The sequence below is a fragment of the Schistocerca cancellata genome, chromosome 4, assembly GCF_023864275.1.
Source record: "Schistocerca cancellata isolate TAMUIC-IGC-003103 chromosome 4, iqSchCanc2.1, whole genome shotgun sequence".
NCBI lineage: Eukaryota > Metazoa > Arthropoda > Insecta > Orthoptera > Acrididae > Schistocerca > Schistocerca cancellata.
Genome location: NC_064629.1, coordinates 893,812,086 through 893,833,674, shown reverse-complemented (window position 1 = coordinate 893,833,674; position 21,589 = coordinate 893,812,086). Strand labels below are relative to the sequence as shown.

At 36.6% G+C, this 21,589-nt stretch overlaps 1 protein-coding gene across 2 annotated transcripts in view; it reads left to right on the top strand.

The window, feature by feature from the left end:
* The window catches only part of LOC126185056 (vinculin), a 267,137-nt gene that overhangs the window by 210,682 nt on the left and 34,866 nt on the right, over positions 1–21,589 (top strand). For both annotated transcript variants that reach the window (XM_049927816.1, XM_049927815.1), the window contains 2 exons: positions 2,643–2,733; positions 21,143–21,181. In XM_049927816.1, the coding sequence (XP_049783773.1) occupies positions 2,643–2,733; positions 21,143–21,181 (130 nt within the window). The remainder of the gene's footprint in view (positions 1–2,642; positions 2,734–21,142; positions 21,182–21,589) is intronic.

Below are 21,589 nucleotides of genomic sequence, written 5' to 3'. Positions count from 1 at the left end.
GGTGGTGGTGGTGGTGTCAACAACCCCCCCCCCCCCCTCCAAGATGGAAAGTACAGTTGCACGTATGAGGAAGGGTAAGAAGTTAAATTGAAGCAGATTTGAAGTTTGAAGTATTGTGAGGGTCCTAGGGTTTTAAGGATTTTCTGCAGCTCAGTCTGAATGGAAGGAGTGGGATCATGAGGAACAGTGTTTTGTATCAAAATGTCAGCTAGCTGACACAGCCAGTTTGCTGTACATTCACCACAGTCAAGTACCTCAGTAGTGGAGCCTTTTTCCATAGGGAAAATGATAACAGAGCAGTCTGATTTCAGTTTACAAGTGGCATGGAACTCAGCTGGAGTAAGGTTTGAGATTTTGGAGAAAAATTTCCACAAGAAATGGGTGACTGTGTTGAAAGTGAGGAGTTCCTGGAGAGGATGTCTTTTGGGGGTAAGAAAGAGGATCATCCCTTTGGAATTGGTGCCGGAATGGTTTCGAGCAAATTTCAATGCTTCATGGGGTTTAATGATCTGATGAAGCAAATTATTCATTCAGGCTCTAGTAAGTGAGAGAGATCTGTAACTAGGACATTCTGGTTAAATTTGCAGAATGAATTTTTTACTCTGCAGTGGTGTGTGTATGGATATCAAACTTCCTGGCTGATTAAAACTGTGTGTCAGTCCAGGACTCAAACCTGGAACCTTTGCTTTTTGCAGTCAAATGCTCTACCGACTGAGCTTCCCAAGCATGACTTACAACCCTTCCTCACACCTTTGCTTCTACCAGTATTTCAACTCCTACCGTCAAAACTTCATGTGAATTTTTCCTGGTGTAACTTGTTGGACTAACACTCCCGGGAGAAAGGATATTGTGGAAACATGGCTTAGCCACATCCTGTTGGATGTTTTCAGGATGAGTTTTTTACTCTGCAGTGAAAGGCAAATGTACCAGGTTTGAGTAACTGTCCAGGAAACAGTTTTAGTTTGGTTAAATTTGGTTATGGGATTGACAGATGTTTTGAGAAGTTCTTTCTAAACCAGAAGGTCATCTGTATTACAGGCTTGGAATTACATAGGAAGTGAGCAGTTGAGGTGTGATTGTAGCTCTGGTGAAGCTTGGGTGGGAGATGTCTTTGGATTGGGAAGTTAGTTGAAGAATCCAAACTGGGTTTGCCGTCTAGGAAGTGGGGAAGGAGTTGAGGACAGTTATGTGGTTGGTGGTTGTGAGAGAGCACTACTCTCTTGCATGGTATACAGGATGACTGACTGCAAATCGATGTCCCATTCGTATACATTGAGCGTGACTCAGAAGATCTGAAGACCCCTGCTGTTAGCCCAAACTCACTCCTTTCCTTTATTCATGTTTATTATAATTGTACATTATTTTATATTTATTAATTGTTTACTTAGTCCCACTGTCTCCATATCCCAGGCTTTTGTTCATCTCTCTTCCTCTCTTACCCTTTATTTGTATTTGTTATTCTTTAATTGAATTATGAAATCTACATTTACTTCTCAGTCTGTATGCTTTGTCATCTCTGAATTGAAACTGACATAGTACATACAAATGCATTATATTTTGACTACCTACAGTTCTGATGCCTCAGCCTTCATCTTTGCCTCCCTTCTTCTACAGTGCAGGTGTTTATAAAATGGCAGGACATTAATGCCTGACCTCTCCCAATCAATTTCTCCCTCCTCCCTGAAGAAGGAACCCATCATTCTGAAAGGCAGGGTTGCTGTGGTCTTTATCAGCAATGCTCTGAGTGGAGCCTCAAGAACACATGCATTGACTGACTACATGTTCTGTCCCAATGTAAATAAGTTCATCCACAGTCTGTTTCTTTGTATAAATTATTAATATACTCAGCCAAGAAAAGAAATATTTTCTTTGGCCTCTTCTATGTTCAAATAATTTTGATGTAGGTGTCTTTTTGTAAGTCTCAAATGTGTCAGTAGTATATCAGGTAGACTTTTGTAAATTTTGGGCACACATCCCTCACACCAGAACAAGAAAAAGGCTCAGATAAATCATGTCCCAAAATTCTTCATTCTTTAGTTATTAATGAAATGATATTTTGTTTGAAAAAGGTGTTTGAAATACTGTTATTTCTTTTATTAGCCACTTAGTCTCTAATTAATTTCACTATTTCAACTGAATGTTTGCATCATGTTATGAAATTTATTGAAAGTTGGTAACTTCTTTTATATGAAAGGTTTGTTTACATCAAGTTTAGTAAATCATTATAGTCCTAGTAATCAAGTGAAATGATATTTTTTAACTTTTTTGGTCATGTAATTAACCACAAAATCTAGATGATGATGATGCAAAAATGAGCCTGGGATTGATATTATAATTGTGATAATTAGAAATGAAGCTAAAAATTGAAGACAAAAATTTTGTCTTTGAAATGAAGTGGGTTTGAGCACCATAGAAACTGCTGGGTGAAAATTTTTTTGTACACAACTTTTCTGCAATAAAAAAAGAAACAAACATAGATATCAATCAGTATGAAACAAAAAATGAAATTTGAGGCACAAGTCATAGACACCATTAATCCTCAGTTTGAGAGTCTTGATCTTTTCTCTTGGGAAACACATGTAAGTTATATCACAGTCTTGAAATATATTAATTATTCCTAATGTCAGCCTTTGTGTTTTCAGAACCTCCTTCAGGTGTGTGAACGTATTCCAACAATTGGGACACAGCTGAAAATACTTTCCACAGTGAAGGCAACAATGTTAGGTGCTCAAGGTATGACTCTGTCTGTTGTATAACTAAAATTCAAGTGGAAAATTTAGATCAGATGGTTAAGAAAGTGCAAGCAAAATGAAATACTTCTAAGTCATTTCATATAGCAAAAAGTTTGGTTTTAATTCTGAGTTGAAAAGATTGGAAATGAAAGTAATACAGTGTGTTCCAAAAAGAATGCCAGGATTTTGAACAAATGCTACAGAAAAACTGTTCAAGATAATGAAATGATTTAAGTGTCAAATTAAAAATTTCATACCTCAATATGTGTCAGTGCAAGCTCCATTTGTTGCTCTGCAGAGATCAAGATGATACTTGATTTCACACCATGTGTGTTGTAGCATCTCTGGAATTAGTCATGATAGCTGTCGTAATTTGCTCCTGCATTTTCAAAATTTTTCTGCATCGACATTGTTCTTTACGTAGTCCAAGAAAAGTGGGTCCAAAGTAGTAAGATCAGGACATCTGTGTAACTTGGTCATAAAGTAACCCACACCACACGTTCACTTTTAGCGAATCATGGACGTGTTTGTGCACGTTAGGTTGTTCTGAACCCCATATCTGGCAATTGTGATGATTAATGCAACCATTTGATGGAAAGTTGCTTTGTCTGAAAACAGCACTTTTTTTTAAGAAAATTTGGATTACCATCAATTTCATTAGTGTTAAAATAGCAAAGTTTGTGTGCTTAGGCTAGTCGGTCAGTTTTCTCTTGTCTAATCTTAATTTTGTAGGCATGCAATCATAACCTCTTATGCATGACATTGAAGAGTATTGTTTAGGTATCTTTAACTGAGTACTTCATCAAGCAAGAGTTGTTTTTGGGCTTCTGGTACAAGATTGCCAGATTTCTTCAACTTTGTCTTCAGTTATTCTCGGCCAGCATGATGAATATCCATTCAACGCACTCCCTGTATCTCGAAACTGGTTGAACTATTGATGGATAGCTTTGTCATCGGGTGCATTTTGTCCTGAATAAGTTTCACAAAAGCGAAACTCCGCACTAATAGCTTAAATAAACTCAGTGTATCAAAGAACACGCTGTGTCTTCTGTTTCAGTGTCAACATTGTACTGACATGCGAACCAAAGTGGTGGCACACCAGTGCTCAACTCCTTTGCCCATGTCAAGGTCAACATTTGGCCCCATACAATACGATAAACAAAAATTACTTATTTGATGTCCAGTTTAACAGTTTTTCAATAGCACTTGTTCAAAATCCCAGCAATCTGTTTGGGACACCCAGTGTAATACATTGGGGTGAGTTTTGTGTCAACTATAAATAAATGGACCACATTCGAGATGTCATATATTAATGGAAACAAGGAAGCTTTTGGTTTAAGGTGTGTTCATATTTGAGGTTTCCACATTTGTTTTCCTGTGATTTTAAAAACTGATACTGCTAATTGATCATATCCATACTATCATCGTGAATACAAATTTACCAGTGCAATATTTATACTCTTGTTATGGCCTGCAGAAATGGAGTTATAAATATGTGTCAATCATTTACAAGAGTAGTTCAAGAAGTACCTGTGTTTGAAGACAGATAGAGTTGCCGACAAAAATTCGTATCGCCATCATGTGCTGCCATTGTTGGCAGCCATTCCAGTAAACTGTACTGTATAGTTTTCACCAGTATGGAAAAAGTGCAGATCCATTCAGTGATTCACTTCTTAAAATTGGCTACTGCTCATGGGAACCATACACCATCACTGACAACAGTTAAATATTTGTTTTAAAAAAATGTGGTCAAACATCTTTTTTTATCACTTTCATAAGAAACATCCAGGATGCCTGGTAGGTATGGTTACTGAAGAAAGTACTGAAAAGGAGCATGACGATTCTAGAAAGGTGCATGGCATGATTCTAGACGATCATCAAACAAGTGTACATGACCAGTAGAGCCAGTGTGCTGACATGAATTGCAATTAATATTTTAAATGATAAAATCGTCAGATTAGACCATTACTAATGGTACACAACAAGTAGGTGCAGCTTCCAAAGTTGAAGCTGTGGTTAAAACAATTTAAGCATAATCAGAATGACTTTTGTCACATTGTCACCATTCATGAGACCTAGATTTGTCATTATACTGTGGAAACTGAACATCAGTCAAAACAATGGGTTGCTTGTAGGCAGTGAATATGCTGCAAAGAAGATGAAGACCAGTGTGAGAAGTTATGGCTAGTAATTTTTGGGATGCAAAGAGCATCATACTCATAGACTTCTTAGGAAAAAGAAAAATAGTCACTAGACGATATCAATCTGAGATATTTTACCTCTTCAGTGAGAAATTGAATTAAACACAGCCCCCTTGGACAAAGAAAGAAAGTGCTGTTTTTCTATAACATTCATGTTTTGCATGCTAAGTGGCTGCTGTGGTTCCTTTCAAATGAGTGTATTTTGTCAACAACAAACATTATGAGACACCAGATGAATTACAATGCTATTCTCAGAATCCCCAGTATATTAAATAGTGTTCTACATAACTTTGTGAACTGATACCATGCATAGCCGAGATGACATACTTTTGGCCAAGAAACAATTTGTGCCTGAACTGAACTGCCCCAAACTTCCAACTGTAGGCCATTAAGGAATGGGTCTATGCAAAGAAAATCAACTTAAGTATACATTATTTACTTTGTTAATCAACAATTACCGAAAGGGGAGTGCTACTCACCATAAAGATGACACGTTGAGTTGCAGATGGGCACAATGAAAAGACTGTTACGCATTAAGCTTCCGGTCAAAGCCTTCATCAGAAAAGAAAAACACACATGTATTTATACAGGCAAGCACACCTCACACTTACGTGACTGCTATCTCTGGATGCTCAGGCCCTACTGGAACTGAAACACATGGAACGGGAGCAACAATCTGTAGTGGAGCAGGGAAGGGACAGCGATAGCAGGGTACAAGGGGGGAAGAGGAAACAGTGCTGCCTGGCAGAGCGTGCAGGGATTAAAGTTGTCAAACAAGAAAGGCTATCTGATGCAGTGTCGGGTGACTGGGGAGGGAGGGAAGGGGAAAAAAGGGAGTGGAAAGGAAAGGAGTAGAGAAGGGGAAAAGATTGGCAGAGAGCAGTGCACAATGAGGGTGAGGGACTTCAATTGGAAGGAGGTGGTGAGACAAAGAAGGCTGAAATTGTTGGGCGGAGGGTGTGGGGACAGTAGGTTACCATAGATTGAGGCTGTGATAATTTTGGGAGCGGAGAATGTGTTGTTAGGATAAATTCCATTTGCACAGTTCAGTAAAGCTGAAGGTGGAGGATAGAATCCAGATGGCCAGGTTTTTGAAGCAGCCATTGAAATCAGGCATGTTACGTAACAAGGTGGTCAACTTTGCTCGTGGCCACAGTTTCGCAGTGGCCATTCATCCTGGTGGACAACTGGTTGGTAGTCTTATCAATATAAAAACCTGAGCAATGATTGCAGGAGAGATGGTACATGACAGGGCGGCCTTCACATGCAGCCCAGCCTTTGATTGGGTAGAATAAACATATGACAGGACAAGAGTAGGAAGTGCTGTGTGGGTCTTCCACAGGGATATGATCCCTGTGGCAAGGGATTGGGATTGGGAGTGGCATAGTGATAGGATTAGGATGTTGTGGATGTAGGTTGGGTGACAGAATACCACTTTATGAGGGGTGGGAAGGATCTTGGATAGGATGTCACTCACATCAGGGCATGATGGTAGACATTCAAAGCCTTGACGGAGGATGTGGTTCAGTTTTTCCAGTCTGTGGGTTAGTGCCTGTCTGTGAATGCCTTTGTGTGGCCTTCAGCATACTGGGCAAGGAAACTGTCATTGCTGCAGATACCCCATTCCTGGGTGGCTAGGCTATATGGGAGGGATTTTTGGTGTGGAAGGAATTGCAACTGTCGAAGTGCATGTACTGTTGATGGTTGGTGGGTTTAATTAGAGAGAGGTGTGGATGGAGACCTCAGAGAGGAGAGTGCCATGAGGGTGAACCTATGGCTGTGCCATAAATTTGTTTGTGTACCTTCCCTTCAAAGGAGAGATAATTGTGTTTTAGAATATAGTTAGTAAATTTATCCATCTTGCACATACAACTGGGCACCTGCATGGCACCCTCCTATGATTAGATTAGATTAATACTAGTTCCATGGATCATGAATACGATATTTCATAATGATGTGGAACGAGTCAAATTTTCCAATACATGACATAATTAAGTTAATTTAACAACATACTTAATATAACAACTTTTTTTATAATTTTTTTCCCCTAATTTATATCTAAAAATTCCTCTATGGAGTAGAAGGAGTTGTCATTCAGAAATTATTTTAATTTCTTCTTAAATACTTGTTGGTTATCTGTCAGACTTTTGATACTATTTGGTAAGTGACCAAAGACTTTAGTGCCAGTATAATTCACCCCTTTCTGTGCCAAAGTTAGATTTAATCTTGAATAGTGAAGATCATCCTTTCTCTTGGTATTGTAGTTATGCACACTGCTATTACTTTTGAATTGGGTTTGGTTGTTAATAACAAATTTCATAAGAGAGTATATATACTGAGAAGCTACTGTGAATATCCCTAGATCCTTAAATAAATGTCTGCAGGATGATCTTGGGTGGACTCCAGCTATTATTCTGATTACACGCTTTTGTGCAATAAATACTTTATTCCTCAGTGATGAATTACCCCAAAATATGATGCCATATGAAAGCAACGAGTGAAAATAGGTGTAGTAAGCTAATTTACTAAGATGTTTATCACCAAAATTTGCAATGACCGTTATTGCATAAGTAGCTGAACTCAAACGTTTCAGCAGATCATCAATGTGTTTCTTCCAATTTAATCTCTCATCAGTGGACACACCTAAAAATTTGGAATATTCTACCTTAGCTATACGTTTCTGATTAAGGTCTATATTTATTAATTGCGTCATACCATTCACTGTATGGAACTGTATGTACTGTGTCTTATCAAAATTGAGTGAGAGTCCGTTTACAAGGAACCACTTAGTAATTTTCTGAAAGACAGTATTGACAATTTCATCATTTAATTCTTATTTGTCAGGTGTGATTACTATACTTGTATCATCAGCAAAGAGAACTAACTTTGCCTCTTCATGAATATAGAATGGCAAGTCATTAATATATATTAAGAACAACAAAGGACCCAAGACTGACCCTTGTGGAACCCCATTCTTGATAGTTCCCCAGTTTGAGGAATGTGCTGATCTTTGCATATTATGAGAACTACTTATTTTAACTTTCTGCACTCTTCCAGTTAGGTACGAATTAAACCATTTGTGCACTGTCCCACTCATGCCACAATACTTGAGCTTGTCTAGCAGAATTTCATGATTTACACAATCAAAAGCCTTTGAGAGATCACAAAAAATCTCAATGGGTGGTGTTCGGTTATTCAGATCATTCAAAATTTGATTGGTGAAAGCATATATGGCATTTTCTGTTGAAAAACCTTTCTGGAAACCAAACTGACATTTTGTTAGTACTTCATTGTTACAGATATGTGAAGCTACTCTTGAATACATTACTTTCTCAAAAATTTTGGATAAAGCTGTTAGAAGGGAGATTGGATGGTAATTGTTGACATCAGATCCATCCCCCTTTTTATGCAAAGGTATAACAATAGCATATTTCAGTCTATCAGGGAAAATGCCCTGTTCCAGAGAGCTGTTACACAGGTGGCTGAGAATCTTACTTATCTGTTGAGAACAAGCTTTTAGTATTTTGCTGGAAATGCCATCAATTCCATGTGAGTTTTTGCTTTTAAGCAAGTTTATTATTTTCCTAATTTCAGAGGGAGAAGTGGGTGAGATTTCAATTGTATCAAATTGCATAGGTATGGCCTCTTCCATTAACAGCCTAGCATATTCTAATGAACACCTGGATCCTACTATATCCACAACATTTAGAAAATGATTATTAAAAATATTTTCAACTTCTGACTTTTTGTTTGTAAAGTTTTCATTCAATTTGATGGTAATACTGTCTTCCTGTCCTCTTGGTTGACCTGTTTCTCTTTTAATAATATTCCAAATTGTTTTAATTTTATTGTCAGTGTTGCTGATTTCAGACATGATACACATAGTTCTGGATCTTTTAATAACTTTTCTTAATATAACACAGTAGTTTTTATAATGTTTGATAGTTTCTGGGCCACTACTCTTTCTTGCTGTCAGATACATTTCCCTTTTCTGGTTACAAGATATTTTTATACCCTTAGTAAACCATGGTTTGTTACAAGGTTTCTTACGAGTATATTTAACTATTTTCTTGGGGAAGCAGTTTTCAAATGCATTTACAAAAATGTCATGAAACAAATTATATTTTAAATTGGCATCAGGTTCATGGTACACCTCATCCCAGTCTAACTGCTGTAGGCTTTCCCTGAAATTTGCAATTGTTAAATCATTGACTGAATGTACTACTTTGGAGGACTGTTTAGTATTGCTGAATGGAGCTATGTCATATATTGTAACCAGATGTGCACCATGATCAGAAAGACCATTCTCAATAGGTTGAGCATTTATCTGGTTAAACTTATCTTGGTCTATAAAGAAGTTATCTATCAGTGAGCTGCTATCCTTTACCACCCGAGTAGGAAAATCAATAACGGGTGTCAAATTGAAAGAACTGAGTAATACTTCAAGGTCATTTTTCCTATTACCCTCTTTCAGAGAATCTACATTGAAGTCCCCACAAATAATAATTTGCTTCCCCCTGTCTGACAGATAGCACAACAAGGAGTCCAAATTTTTCAGAAATAGATGAAAATTTCCTGATGGGGACCTATATACAGTTACAATTACAAATGTGCCTTTATTTAATTTAAGCTCACAGGCACATGCTTCTATATGTTTCTCTACACAAAACTTTTTTGTTTCTATACTTTTTGCACAATGATAACTTTTGACATATATGGCAACTCCTCCTTTCTCCATATTTTTTCTCATTACATGTGCAGAGAGCTTATATCCACTTACATTTACCTTATCCATATTAGTAACCATGTGATGCTCAGACAGGCATAGTATATCTATTTTATTCTTTAAACTCCCAATATTTTGATGAAATATACTTACATTATTTTTAATTATACTTTTAAGAGAACCTTTCCTTATTCTAACATTTGCAGTACTCTCCTGTCTGAGTTTCTCATTGTGCTTAGGCCTAGTTGCTATACCAGTGGTCACATGGTGTTCAGAGAGGCAGATTATGTCAACTGGGTCGGGTGATGCAATTACCTAGGACTGAGATACAACTTGGTGGAGATAAAATTTCTGGTGATTGGTGAAAATTTATAATTGACAACCTGTTAATGGACCGTCTAGAGCAAACGTTCCTAGCTTACCAAAACATCAAACACCTGATATGGTTCAGGTTCATTGATGATATCTTCATGATCTGAGCTCGGGGATAGGACACCCTGTTCTCAATGCTTAACACCTTCTCTCCCATCCACTTCGTTTGGTGCTTCTCAACCCAGCATGCCACCTTCCTGGACATTGACCATTGCCTCTCTGAGGGCTCCATTGACAACTCTGTCTGCATTAAGACCACTAATAGTACCTGCATTTCAACAGTTGCCACCCTTTCTACATAAAAAAATACCTCCCATACAGCCTAACCACACGGGGATGGCATATCTGCAGTGAGACCGCTCCCTTGTCCAGTAAGCTGCAGGTCTCACAAAGGCCTTCACAGACAGGCACTACCACCAGAACTAGTCCACAAATAGCTTTCCTGTGCCATACCCCCCACACCCCAAATCCTACCCACCACCCCCAAATACCAGCTACAAAGGAGTGTCCCCGTCATCACCCAGTACCACCCTGGACTGGAACAACTGAACCACATCTCATCATCAGGGCCTTGATTATCTATCATCATGCCCCAATATGACGGCATCCTTCCCACCACCCCTAAAGTGGTATTATGTTGCCCACCCAACCTCCACAACATCCTAGTCCATCCATACACCACTCTCAGTCCCAACACCTTGCCAAGGGAATCGTGTCCCTGTGGAAGACCCAGGGGCAAGACCTGCCCAATCCACCCTCCCTGAACTTCCTGCTCCTGTCCTATCACAGGTTTGTCCTACAACATTGGAGGCTGGGCCACCATTGAAAGCAGCTATGTCGTGTGCCAGCTCTGATGCAATCATTTCTCGGCTTTTTACATTGGTATGACTACCAACTAGCTATCCACTAGGATGAATAGCCACTGGGTCACTCCATACTAAGTCATCCAGGGTCCTACATCCACTTGTCACAAATGTTTATGAAAATTTATATTTGAATTGTACACATATTAAGACAAGAAAATTAGCCCAAGTTTCATCCAATTCTAACCAGTCACTGTTTAATGTTTTAGGCTAATTGTATTTCCGGACATGATTGAGACGTAACTAAAGCCTGCAGGCTTTTACAGAATTTGAAGCAAAATCATTAGTTTTGAAGCTATAACCTTGAAAGTTTCACTGTTTTGTTCTAGATTAAACACTGAAACTGATAGAGCTACAAAATTCCAATGTATAATGTTCATCCATATTGAAAAACTGTACTGAAACTCAAAATATTATTAAATTCAAAATTGTGATGTAGGCATAGAAAATAATGAATAGTTAAAATCTCTCTCCAGATAACCCAATACAACCATATATTTTCCAAAACAGCATGAATTTACCTTTCAAATGGTGCAAAAAAAATTGGTGATGTTCTAAGTTGTAACAATTTTATAACAAACTGAAGTCAAATTTTGTAATTTCCTTTGTAAAATACATACTCAATAGAATAATTAAATATTTGAAGTCAGTACAACTGTGAAAATACCAGATGAACTGAAGGTTATGTATCGATTATTTTAAAATAAAAGATACATACATTGAGAATTTTGCAAAATAGGTTTACTTACATTTGAGCATGAATTGGCAATTATTCGTTTTCAAACAAATCCTTTGTACAAAGAGTTTTTGATGATTTTAAAGTTTAATAATTATTCAGTTGAAGGATTATACTAAGTACTAAGTTTATATGAAGCAGTATGTACAATAATTACATTTAAATGTCCGTTAAGGTGTTTTTTACAATAAAGCATTGAAATTGTTCCATGTTTTGATGGTTTGCTTTCGGGAATTAGCATCAATTGTATATTACACATAGAAGATGGGCTGGTGGAACAGGACATCTGTCTTCTTTTTGAGGCCAAAAGAAAGTTTCTGCTGGTCCATGAGGGTGCATAAAAAGAATGTCATAGTCCCCTTCTTCTTCATTGAAACCCAGAATCATTGCTATCCACCAGCTTTGCTCATAAACGTCTGCAACAAAAGAATGTAGGTTAGGTTTAATAGTTGGGATAGTTATAAAAATATATTGTTTCAACAAAATTTCCAAGTCTGAACTCACTCATTTGGCTGTGATTTCTTCGCAAGAAGTTGGCTTAAAATAATGGAAACTTCTTGTACCCGGTATTGTTTGACCCATTTGAAATCCAGTTTCAAGCATTGTTCTTTCAGTTTCAATTTCTTCTTCCTTTAAAAAGAAAAAAATATATTTTTGAGAAGAAACTTTTGCAAAAATTGTACATTTATTCAGTGTTTATTATCTGCTCACTTTGCCTACTGCTCTGTGTGTGAGGGAAACATTCCGAGTGGGAAAAATATATCTAAAAACAAAGATGATGTGACTTACCAAACGAAAGTGCTGGCAGGTCGATAGACACACAAACAAACACACAAAATTCAAGCTTTCGCAACAAACGGTTGCTTTGTCAGGAAAGAGGGAAGGAGAGGGAAAGACGAAAGGATGTGGGTTTTAAGGGAGAGGGTAAGGAGTCATTCCAATCCCGGGAGTGGAAAGACTTACCTTAGGGGGGAAAAAAGGACAGGTATACACTCGCGCGCACACACACACACACACACATATATCCATCCGCAATATACAGACACAAGCAGACGTTTTCTGCTTGCGGATGGATATGTGTGTGTGTGTGTGTGTGTGTGTGTGTGTGTGTGTGTGTGTGTGTGTGTGTATACCTGTCCTTTTTTTCCCCCTAAGGTAAGTCTTTCCACTCCCGGGATTGGAATGACTCCTTACCCTCTCCCTTAGAATCCACATCCTTTCGTCTTTCCCTCTCCTTCCCTCTTTCCTGATGAAGCAACCGTGGGTTGCGAAAGCTTGAATTTTGTGTGTGTGTTTGTGTTTATTTGTGTCTCTATCAACATACCAACGCTTTCGTTTGGTAAGTTACATCATCTTTGTTTTTAGATATATTTTTCCCACGTGGAATGTTTCCCTCTATTATTATATATATGAAACAGTGGTCTTGACTGTGGCCCCTATCCATTTGCATGTTGTTTTGCCATGATTTGTAGTGTAAAATGACCAGCTTCCACTCAATTTCAAATCTTTATAATGAAAACATAAATTTATCATGTTTTTGTACTGAGCACTGCAACCATCTGTGAAATGCTCTGTTTGGTCAATGTCGGGAGAGTTTTGTTTTATGAAATCTATGGGTTTATAACTTTTTTTTCCTTGTAATGAATAAACAAATGGTATATCATGCTTTAGATCATCTGAAATGAAACACAATGATGTTTCTTTATGGTGGAATCTTCATTTTTAGAAAAAAATTACTACTGGATGAACTGAGCAGCTCAAGTGGCCCTGTGGTAGGATTGCACTTCATTTTGCAGAATGAAGTTGTAGTTTTCTGCAAAATCCATAAGAACTAAAACCGCATTAAATGCCAAATTTTCTTTTCTCTGTTTCATGTAAGAATTTTGAGTTTCTGTGATGTAAGAATGAGGTATCGCAGGCTCAATTTTTTTAATAGTATAATCAGTAAACTCCTTACAAGGTAGTAGCATTGTTTGTAAAGTCATTCTGCCATCACTTGAAACCCACTGCGAAAATTTAATGTCTTCATCTTCATCATAGTTTTCTAGTATTTCTCTTAGATGTAGCTGCAGTGATTCACTTGTTTTTGGGCACACATCACATCATCTTATTATACAGTCCCTGTTTTGTCTATCACTAACCAATTTGTCCATCATAGTGTGTATTGATTCTTTATCATACTGGTTCAGAACGTTTGCTAAAAAAGCTCAACTTTTGGTGGCACAAGCACATACACTGAGAGTTCCAGGTGGACCAGCAAGCACACACTATTTTGGTCTCAAGGAGCAAAATTTAGAAAATCCAATTTTAATATTCTTTAAACACAATAAATATTTCTTCTAAGTTGCATAAAAGAATTCTTTTCTGCTTGTAAGGGTTTTTTTTTTATACTAACTATGTCTTTAGCACCTGGCAACATGTAAGAAAATTCATCATCTTCATAAAACAGTTGGACAGTGTCTATTGTTTCTTGAGGGAAGGGTTCTGGCATGTTTGAGTTCTGTCAAAACCAAAATAACTTTCTTGTTTGCAAGCGTTCTGGCTTTTTGCACTAAATATTCTGATAAATTACTTTTTTCCGCTGCTTTTCTGCAAGACCAAGACTTTGGAGTGATTGTTAATATCTGTATTTTCTCCCATTTGGTTAAGTTTGTCTTGAGTTTCTTTTTTTTATAACATCCACTAAATGATCAAGATCCTCAGATTTTGTCTTCAATTCGTTAACTTGAGTTGTATTGTCAGATTCACTTGAATTGTTGGATTCTTGTACTTTCAGAACAAATGACAGCTTTTTTTAAACCTGGTCTTTTGCCTTTTTAATCTTCTTTTTACCATATTTGCTCTTCAGTTGGGTACATAATGTCTGAAGTTTAAGTGGCGTCAAATCCAATCCTAAAAGTGTTTCATTCAACTTTTCTCTTTCTACTACTCTTTTTGCATTGGTTGATTTACTCTCATTTGCTTCATGACTTTCAAGTAGAGCAATATCTTCATAATCTAAACTAGGTGTTGCCCCATTCAACAGTTTTGTACATGTACTGCACAACTGCTTTCCTGGCACTAAAATAATGTTCTTATTTTCCTTAACATATTTTGCTTTCCCAGAGTAATTATCCTCAAATCTTTCTTCGTTGTTAAAGGTACAGAATGTTTCTTAAATCTATCACAACAGGATTTTTAGTTTTTTTTTTTTCCTTCTTCAAAATACTTTAAAAAATAACACAAATGTTGGGAACAAATATCAACTGTCGCTGTACTGCTTATTAGCATGTGAGACTAAAATTTCTATTTCTTCTTTAGACAACTTTTCCAAAATTAAATAAATGTCTTTGCTTTTTGTCAGTGAAGTATTTTTACATGAAAAATTTACTAATGAACCTACTGTACACTTAAAATTAGTTTCATCTTTACTTGAACTTGCTGTTATCTCCATGGTAAGAAACACACACACACACACACACACACACACACACACACACACGATAGTTTCAAAAGTAAAATGATAACTGTGTTTGTATAACAATTATTTAAAATGTCACCAAGCACATAACACTAGGCAGTTAACTTGAACAGAGCCAAGTGCACACTGATAGACTCGCAGTACAGGCAAGCTGTGGGGGGAGGGTGAGTTTCATATCCTGACTTGAATTTCATGTCTTGACAGAAGACAGCAGTCAGACCGCTGACTGGTGAATTTTTCATGTACATACTTACATAGTAGTACTGCCGTATCTGAACTTCAACACACTTCTCATGACTCAAAAACTGTTGTATGTTTCTTGACTTAAACTTCAGCTAAATAAAGCAAAAAACATAAAAAATTCAACTACAGTAAAATCTTTGTCCCAATTTAAAAATACATAACAAAAAATGTACTAATAAATTAGTATTTTAAGTAGCTCATCTTCCAAATTATAGTTTTAAAACCTTTTACTTCTATATAACCTCTACTATAACCATTTTGACTTTAATATAAGATAAAATTGTTCCAACTCAGAACCCCGCCAATTAGTTACGCCTCAATCACCCTGAGAAATACACTTAGCCTAAAACTTTAAACAGCGACTTGTTTGAATTTGATGAAACTTGGAATATTTTCTTATCTTTATGCATACATTTCACACATAAATTTTGGAACAAATCCAGAAACATTGGGTCTTATATCTACTTTTGGCTGGATGATTTGGCGTGGAATGACCCCACTACCAAACTGTGGCCAAGAGCAAAATGAACCACCCTGACAACCCAGGCCATCTGGATCCACCCCTCCACCACCAGCTTTTCCGAACTGCACAGATGGTAGCTATCCGTACAACACATTATTCATCTCGGTCTCAATGTATGGTAACCTACTGTCCCCGCACCCTCCACTCAACAGTTTCTGCCCCTCTGCCCATCACCTTCACCCAATTCAAGGCTCATCACCCTCATTGTGCACTGCTCTCCTACAGTGCACCCACTGACCTTTTCCACTTTTCTGCTCCTCACCTTTCTGCTCCCTTTTCTTCCCCCTTACCTCACTCTCCCACAGTCTGCTAATGCAGTACCAGGGAGCCTTATCTGCTGCCTCTAATCCTTGCATGCTCCACCAGGCAGCACTGTTTCATCTTCCCCCACCTGTACCCTGTTATCCCTCCCCCATCCACATGCTATTACAGATTTTTGCTACCATTTGATGCATTACAGTTTGTCTGGCTTAAGCAGCTATAGTTAGTGGTAATGTGTGTGCAAGGTGTGCTTCCTTGTGTGAATAGATGATGTTTTTCATTTCTGATGGAGGCTTTGGTTGGAAGCTTAATGTCTAACAGTTTTTTCATTGTGCCTTTCTGCAACTCAACGTGTCATCTTTACAGTGAGTAGTAATCTATCCTTCCCACAATTGTTTATAGTTCAGCCTTGACTTTCCATTGTTTACTTTTACTTTATTATGCAATTCCTAACCTGACTCTATGGCATTAATGCTTGTAATAAATAAGATTTTTGCAGTTATCTAGTACACTTGGTAGTAAGTCTTCAATGTGTAGTAATCCTAAACTGGAACCCAGGGAAACACTCGAACACATGTTAGTGCTCTTAGTAGATGTGGTTGCGTTTTCTGTTACTTGACTGGTTAACTTAACTTTGTCCTCCTTGTTACAAAAACCTGAGTGAAAACAAGAACTATACACTTTCACCCCTTTTTCCATAAGACTCTAAATTATTTGGTACATGAGGATAGTCTAAAAATGCTTGTAAGCTGTTGGAAAATCACATACGATACCCAGTGGACACTTTGTCAAATTTTTAACAGAACTTCAAACAGGACTAAACTGCATTATCTGTGGATGAGTCTTTTCTATAATCAAACTGGGTGACAGTATCTGTGGATGAGTCTTTTCTATAATCAAACTGGGTGACAGTCAATTATGATAACTAAAATGGGTAGCAGCTATTGTATGCTATACGTTGCTTTTCAAAAAGTTTTGAGAACTCTTGTAATAATGATATTATTTTCTAATTGTTAACTTCATCTACTTCCAATTTCTAATGAAAATTTAAGTCTGTCTGGAAAAGATCTGTGTTCTATCATCTTCGGGGTGTGCGTCTGGGACATAAATATTTCCTCTATGTACCTGTTTGTTTAATAGACATTCTAATTCATTTTTACATGCATTTAACAATGAATGATCATTGACAGTTTGCATGTTCTTATAATTCCACAGCCATCCTTGCTTACTGATTTCAGTAATTTGATATCAGATGCTTTCCTTTGCTACCTTGAGAAAAACTTTTATTTCATATTAATTTGATTTTGTTCTGCAAGTTATGTTTTATTGACATACATCGTGTAGTTAGTCCTTCTAATAAAATTTCCTTTGATCTTAGAATATTGTCTATAACAAGATACTGTTTATTGCTCTTGATAGTGCCACAGGCCGTGCTGTAGTTGCCATTTTATTCTGTATGGTATACGGTACTCCTATGCCTTTAATGGTCCGCACTGCCCATTGCTTTTGCAGTTGTGTTTTGTGTATAAAATGTAATAAATATCTCTTAATAAACTTTTTTTAGCATATTATTTCTTCGATTGGGTAGATAATGACTGAAGTTTAAGTGGTGTCACAGCCAACCCTAAAAGAGTTTCATTCAACTTTTCTCCTTCTATTACTCTTTTTGCATTGGTTTATTTCACTCTCATTTGCTTCATTGCCTCATTCAACAGCACAACAGCTTTCCTGGCACTAAAATTATGTTCTTATTTTCCTTAACATATTTTGTTTCTTCCAGAGTAATTATCCTCAAATCTTTCTTCTTTGTTAAAGGTACAGAATGTTTCTTAAATCTATCGCAACAAGACTTTTAGTTAGTTTTTTTTTTTTTTTTTCAAAATACTTTAAAAAATAACACAAATGATGGGAGAAAATATCATCTGTTTCACTGAACTGTTTATTAGAATGCCAAACTAAAATTACTATTTCTTCTTTAGACAACTTTTCCGAAATTAAATAAATGTCCTTGCTTTTTGTCAGTGAAGTGTTTTCACATGAAAAATTTAGTAATGAACCTACTTAAAATTAGTTTCATCTTTACTTGAACTTGCTGTTATCTCCATGATAAGAAACACACACACACACACACACACACACACACACACACACACACACACACACAATAGTTTCAAAAGTAAAATGATAACTGTGTTTGTATAACAATTATTTAAAATGTCACCAAGCACAAAACACTAGGCAGTTAGCATGAACAGAGCCAAATGCACACTGATCGACTTGCAGTATAGGCAGGCTGTGGGGCGAGGGAGAGTTTCATGTCCTGACTTCAATTTCATGTCTTGACAGAGGACAGCAGTCAGACTGCTGACTGGTGAATTTTTCATGTGCGTACTTGCATAGTAAATAATAAATATCTCTTGGAAAAAATATTCAGTTGTCTTTGGTATGGGCACAGTGCACTCCTTTGCATTAATGGTCTTCCACAAGTTTTACGAATGTTTATCTTTAGATGGACTTGTTATAATTTTCTACAGTAACATTGTATCGTGCACCTCTGTTTTAAAACCTCCTCCTATGAGATCATTTCCTGATTCCTGATGATGATGATGATATAACCCATTAGTAACCCATTTCTTTGTGAATGATCCCCGGATGAGACACCATTGAAAATATTTTCCATTCCTGTTCTCCTTCTTCCCTGTATTCTTGCTGAAAAATTTCTCATTGGGCAGAAAACTGAATGAGAAAACATGGAGTTCTGCTACTTTCCTCTCAGCCAAATACCCCACAAAGTGCATTGAAACCTCTGAATTACATTAACTTATATTTTTCTCTAAATCAGATTCTTAACACATTTTCAAGTTTTCCCAAAAAGTTTCTGAAGTTACAACTGGCAGAATAGTATATTACAATAATTAAAATTTTCTTTCCGTGAATTCAAACATTCCTTCACTGCCCTCAAACACCTATTCCCTGCAATATTATCCTACTAAAATGAATATTTATTGGGAACATTTAGCCGCTCCTTGTATTCTCAAAGAAACAAAATTCGGTAATGGATACCTCTATTGAAGATATCTATCAGCTCACTTTGAATATGATGTTTGAATATCATGTTGGAACCAAGTCCTATCACGCATACTTACATGTGATAAACAGAACTAGTAATGGAATAAAATTTTACAAAAAAGACACACCTGTTACGGGTAATTAAAAAAGGAGAACGAGGAGGAGGAAGCAGCAAAATATTATGTAAAATAGGAAATTGACAGAATCGGTGGAAACAGCATAGTTCGTAGTTTGTTAGTAGAGACATGTAGTGTGTTTAGTGGCTGGGGAAACTGATGGGCATGAAGTAAGATAGAGGAGTTAATAATAAACAAAGACTTGGTGGAAGGTCAGAACAAATGTGTGTAAGGGGCAATACAACCAGCAGCAGTTTAAAATAATGGTCAGGCACAGCAAGATATGAAGGTAAGAGAAAAGAGGGATGATTGAGTTAGAAGTGGGTAGATGGAATATGTGTGAAGGTAAGAAGAGATCCCAAAAGAAGTAGAAGAGACTGGTACAGGATTTGCACTTTTGAGAGTATGGGCACAGACTAGAGAGAGAGAGATGTGTGTATGAAAAGTTGTGGAGTAAGTATCTGAAAAGTTAATATTAACTGTGCCTTGATGGGTCAATAGTGATTTGGGGATGGCAAGAGTATGTATCATGGTATAAGTTTTCACGGCTGTAGATATTGGTGCTGTATGAGATGATACAGGTGATATTAGTAGAAACATATTACCCAGTGGGTGATGTAATGTAGAGCTGTTTCAGCCATGGGGTACTGTAAATTTAGACAACCTAAATGTGATGTTAAATAGCTGTAAATGAAAGAGATTGGTTACCTAGTGCAAACATCTATCTATCTTGCTCTTCTGTTCCCGTTACCAGCAATTTGCATATTTCTGTCAATGTTCTGTTTTGCCACTAGCTTATCATTTTGCTGTTCCATTTTTTTGTAATCTGAAGAATTTTTATTTCACTAGTCTCAACTATTGTTATTTGTTGATTGTATTGTTCATTAACCCCAAACAAATGAGGATGTGCAAATAGAAGTCACTGTCTTTTAACAAATCAGGGAGCAGAAACATAATTATATTAAAAAAAGTATTTAGCAGATTGAAAAATAGCAAACAAAATTATGACACAAAATAGGGTACATTACTCGGTATGTACAAAATCGACAGAATACATAAATATCTATCAAAAGTCTTTTTATGTAGCATAAAACTAACATTTCCTGTAAAGAATAATACAGTTATTAATATTTCTGATGTCCAGAAGTATCTGAAAACATATATAAATTATGAACTGTCATTATCTGGCATTCTAAAGATAATAACTAGCAAACAGTTTCAGCACTTGCAACAAGTAAATTTAGTGACACAGAATGTGTATATGTGGTGAACCTTTGGTATAACAGCTATAGTTATACAAGTCTTGTTTCACGTGTACAGTGCTGGAGAGTATATGCCACTTTGTTTTCTATGTATTTGTAATCAGTAATACATAAACTTTCTGTTACTAAAGAAACTGAATGTCAAATCAGAAGAAACAGAACACATCATATTTTCTAATACATACATGACCCATAACATACAGCTTCACAGTATTTAAAAGCTAGTTGTGACAAAGTTCTGTTGTATGTTACATTTCTGTATGGCGATTGCGTAATGACCACAACCTTGGATACCAGAAAGGCTTCCCAATTGTTCCTATGCCTTTGCTTATTTGCTTCACCACTATTCATTGTCAGTTCATAGACAGAAACCTAGGCTGAGGTGTAATGATTTAATCACATCGTCCATTCAGTGTTCATTAACTTTTCACAATTAATCTTACAAATCCATATTGCCCAGTAGTGCTAACTATATCTCACCAGTTTGTCTCTTTAATTAATTTTGCTTTTTTTTCTATTTTCAGTGAGGCTAAGTATGTATATTTGCTTAATAATGCTGTTTGCTTTTGCCCTAACAGAAACTATTCCACGGATGGACATGGGAGAGATTCGAGGGGGTAACCCTATTTTTATTTCAAAGCATGTGTTTTGAGCATTTTTAGTAATTTTAATGCATATCTTTTGGTTATTTGCTGGCATTTTTGCATGTTGGAGAAATGAAAATGTATGGACTGCAGATATAGTAGTTACTTGTGGTGTACTCTACTATTTTTGATGAGAGGGAGACATGTTTGATCTCTACAATAAATATCTGTAAAGCGAGTGCCCTAATATTCCAGTTAAGAAAGTGTTTACTTCTGTGTTATAATGCGTATTTCTGGAAGTAATAGAAATTTAATGCATGTCAGGGATCATTACAGACGTTATTAGCATTTTCTTTTCAAATTATATTTCTTGCATGATTTGCATTACAATGGGGTTTTTATTTTGTACTTTTACTTTTGTCTGTAATATGTATGAGAAAC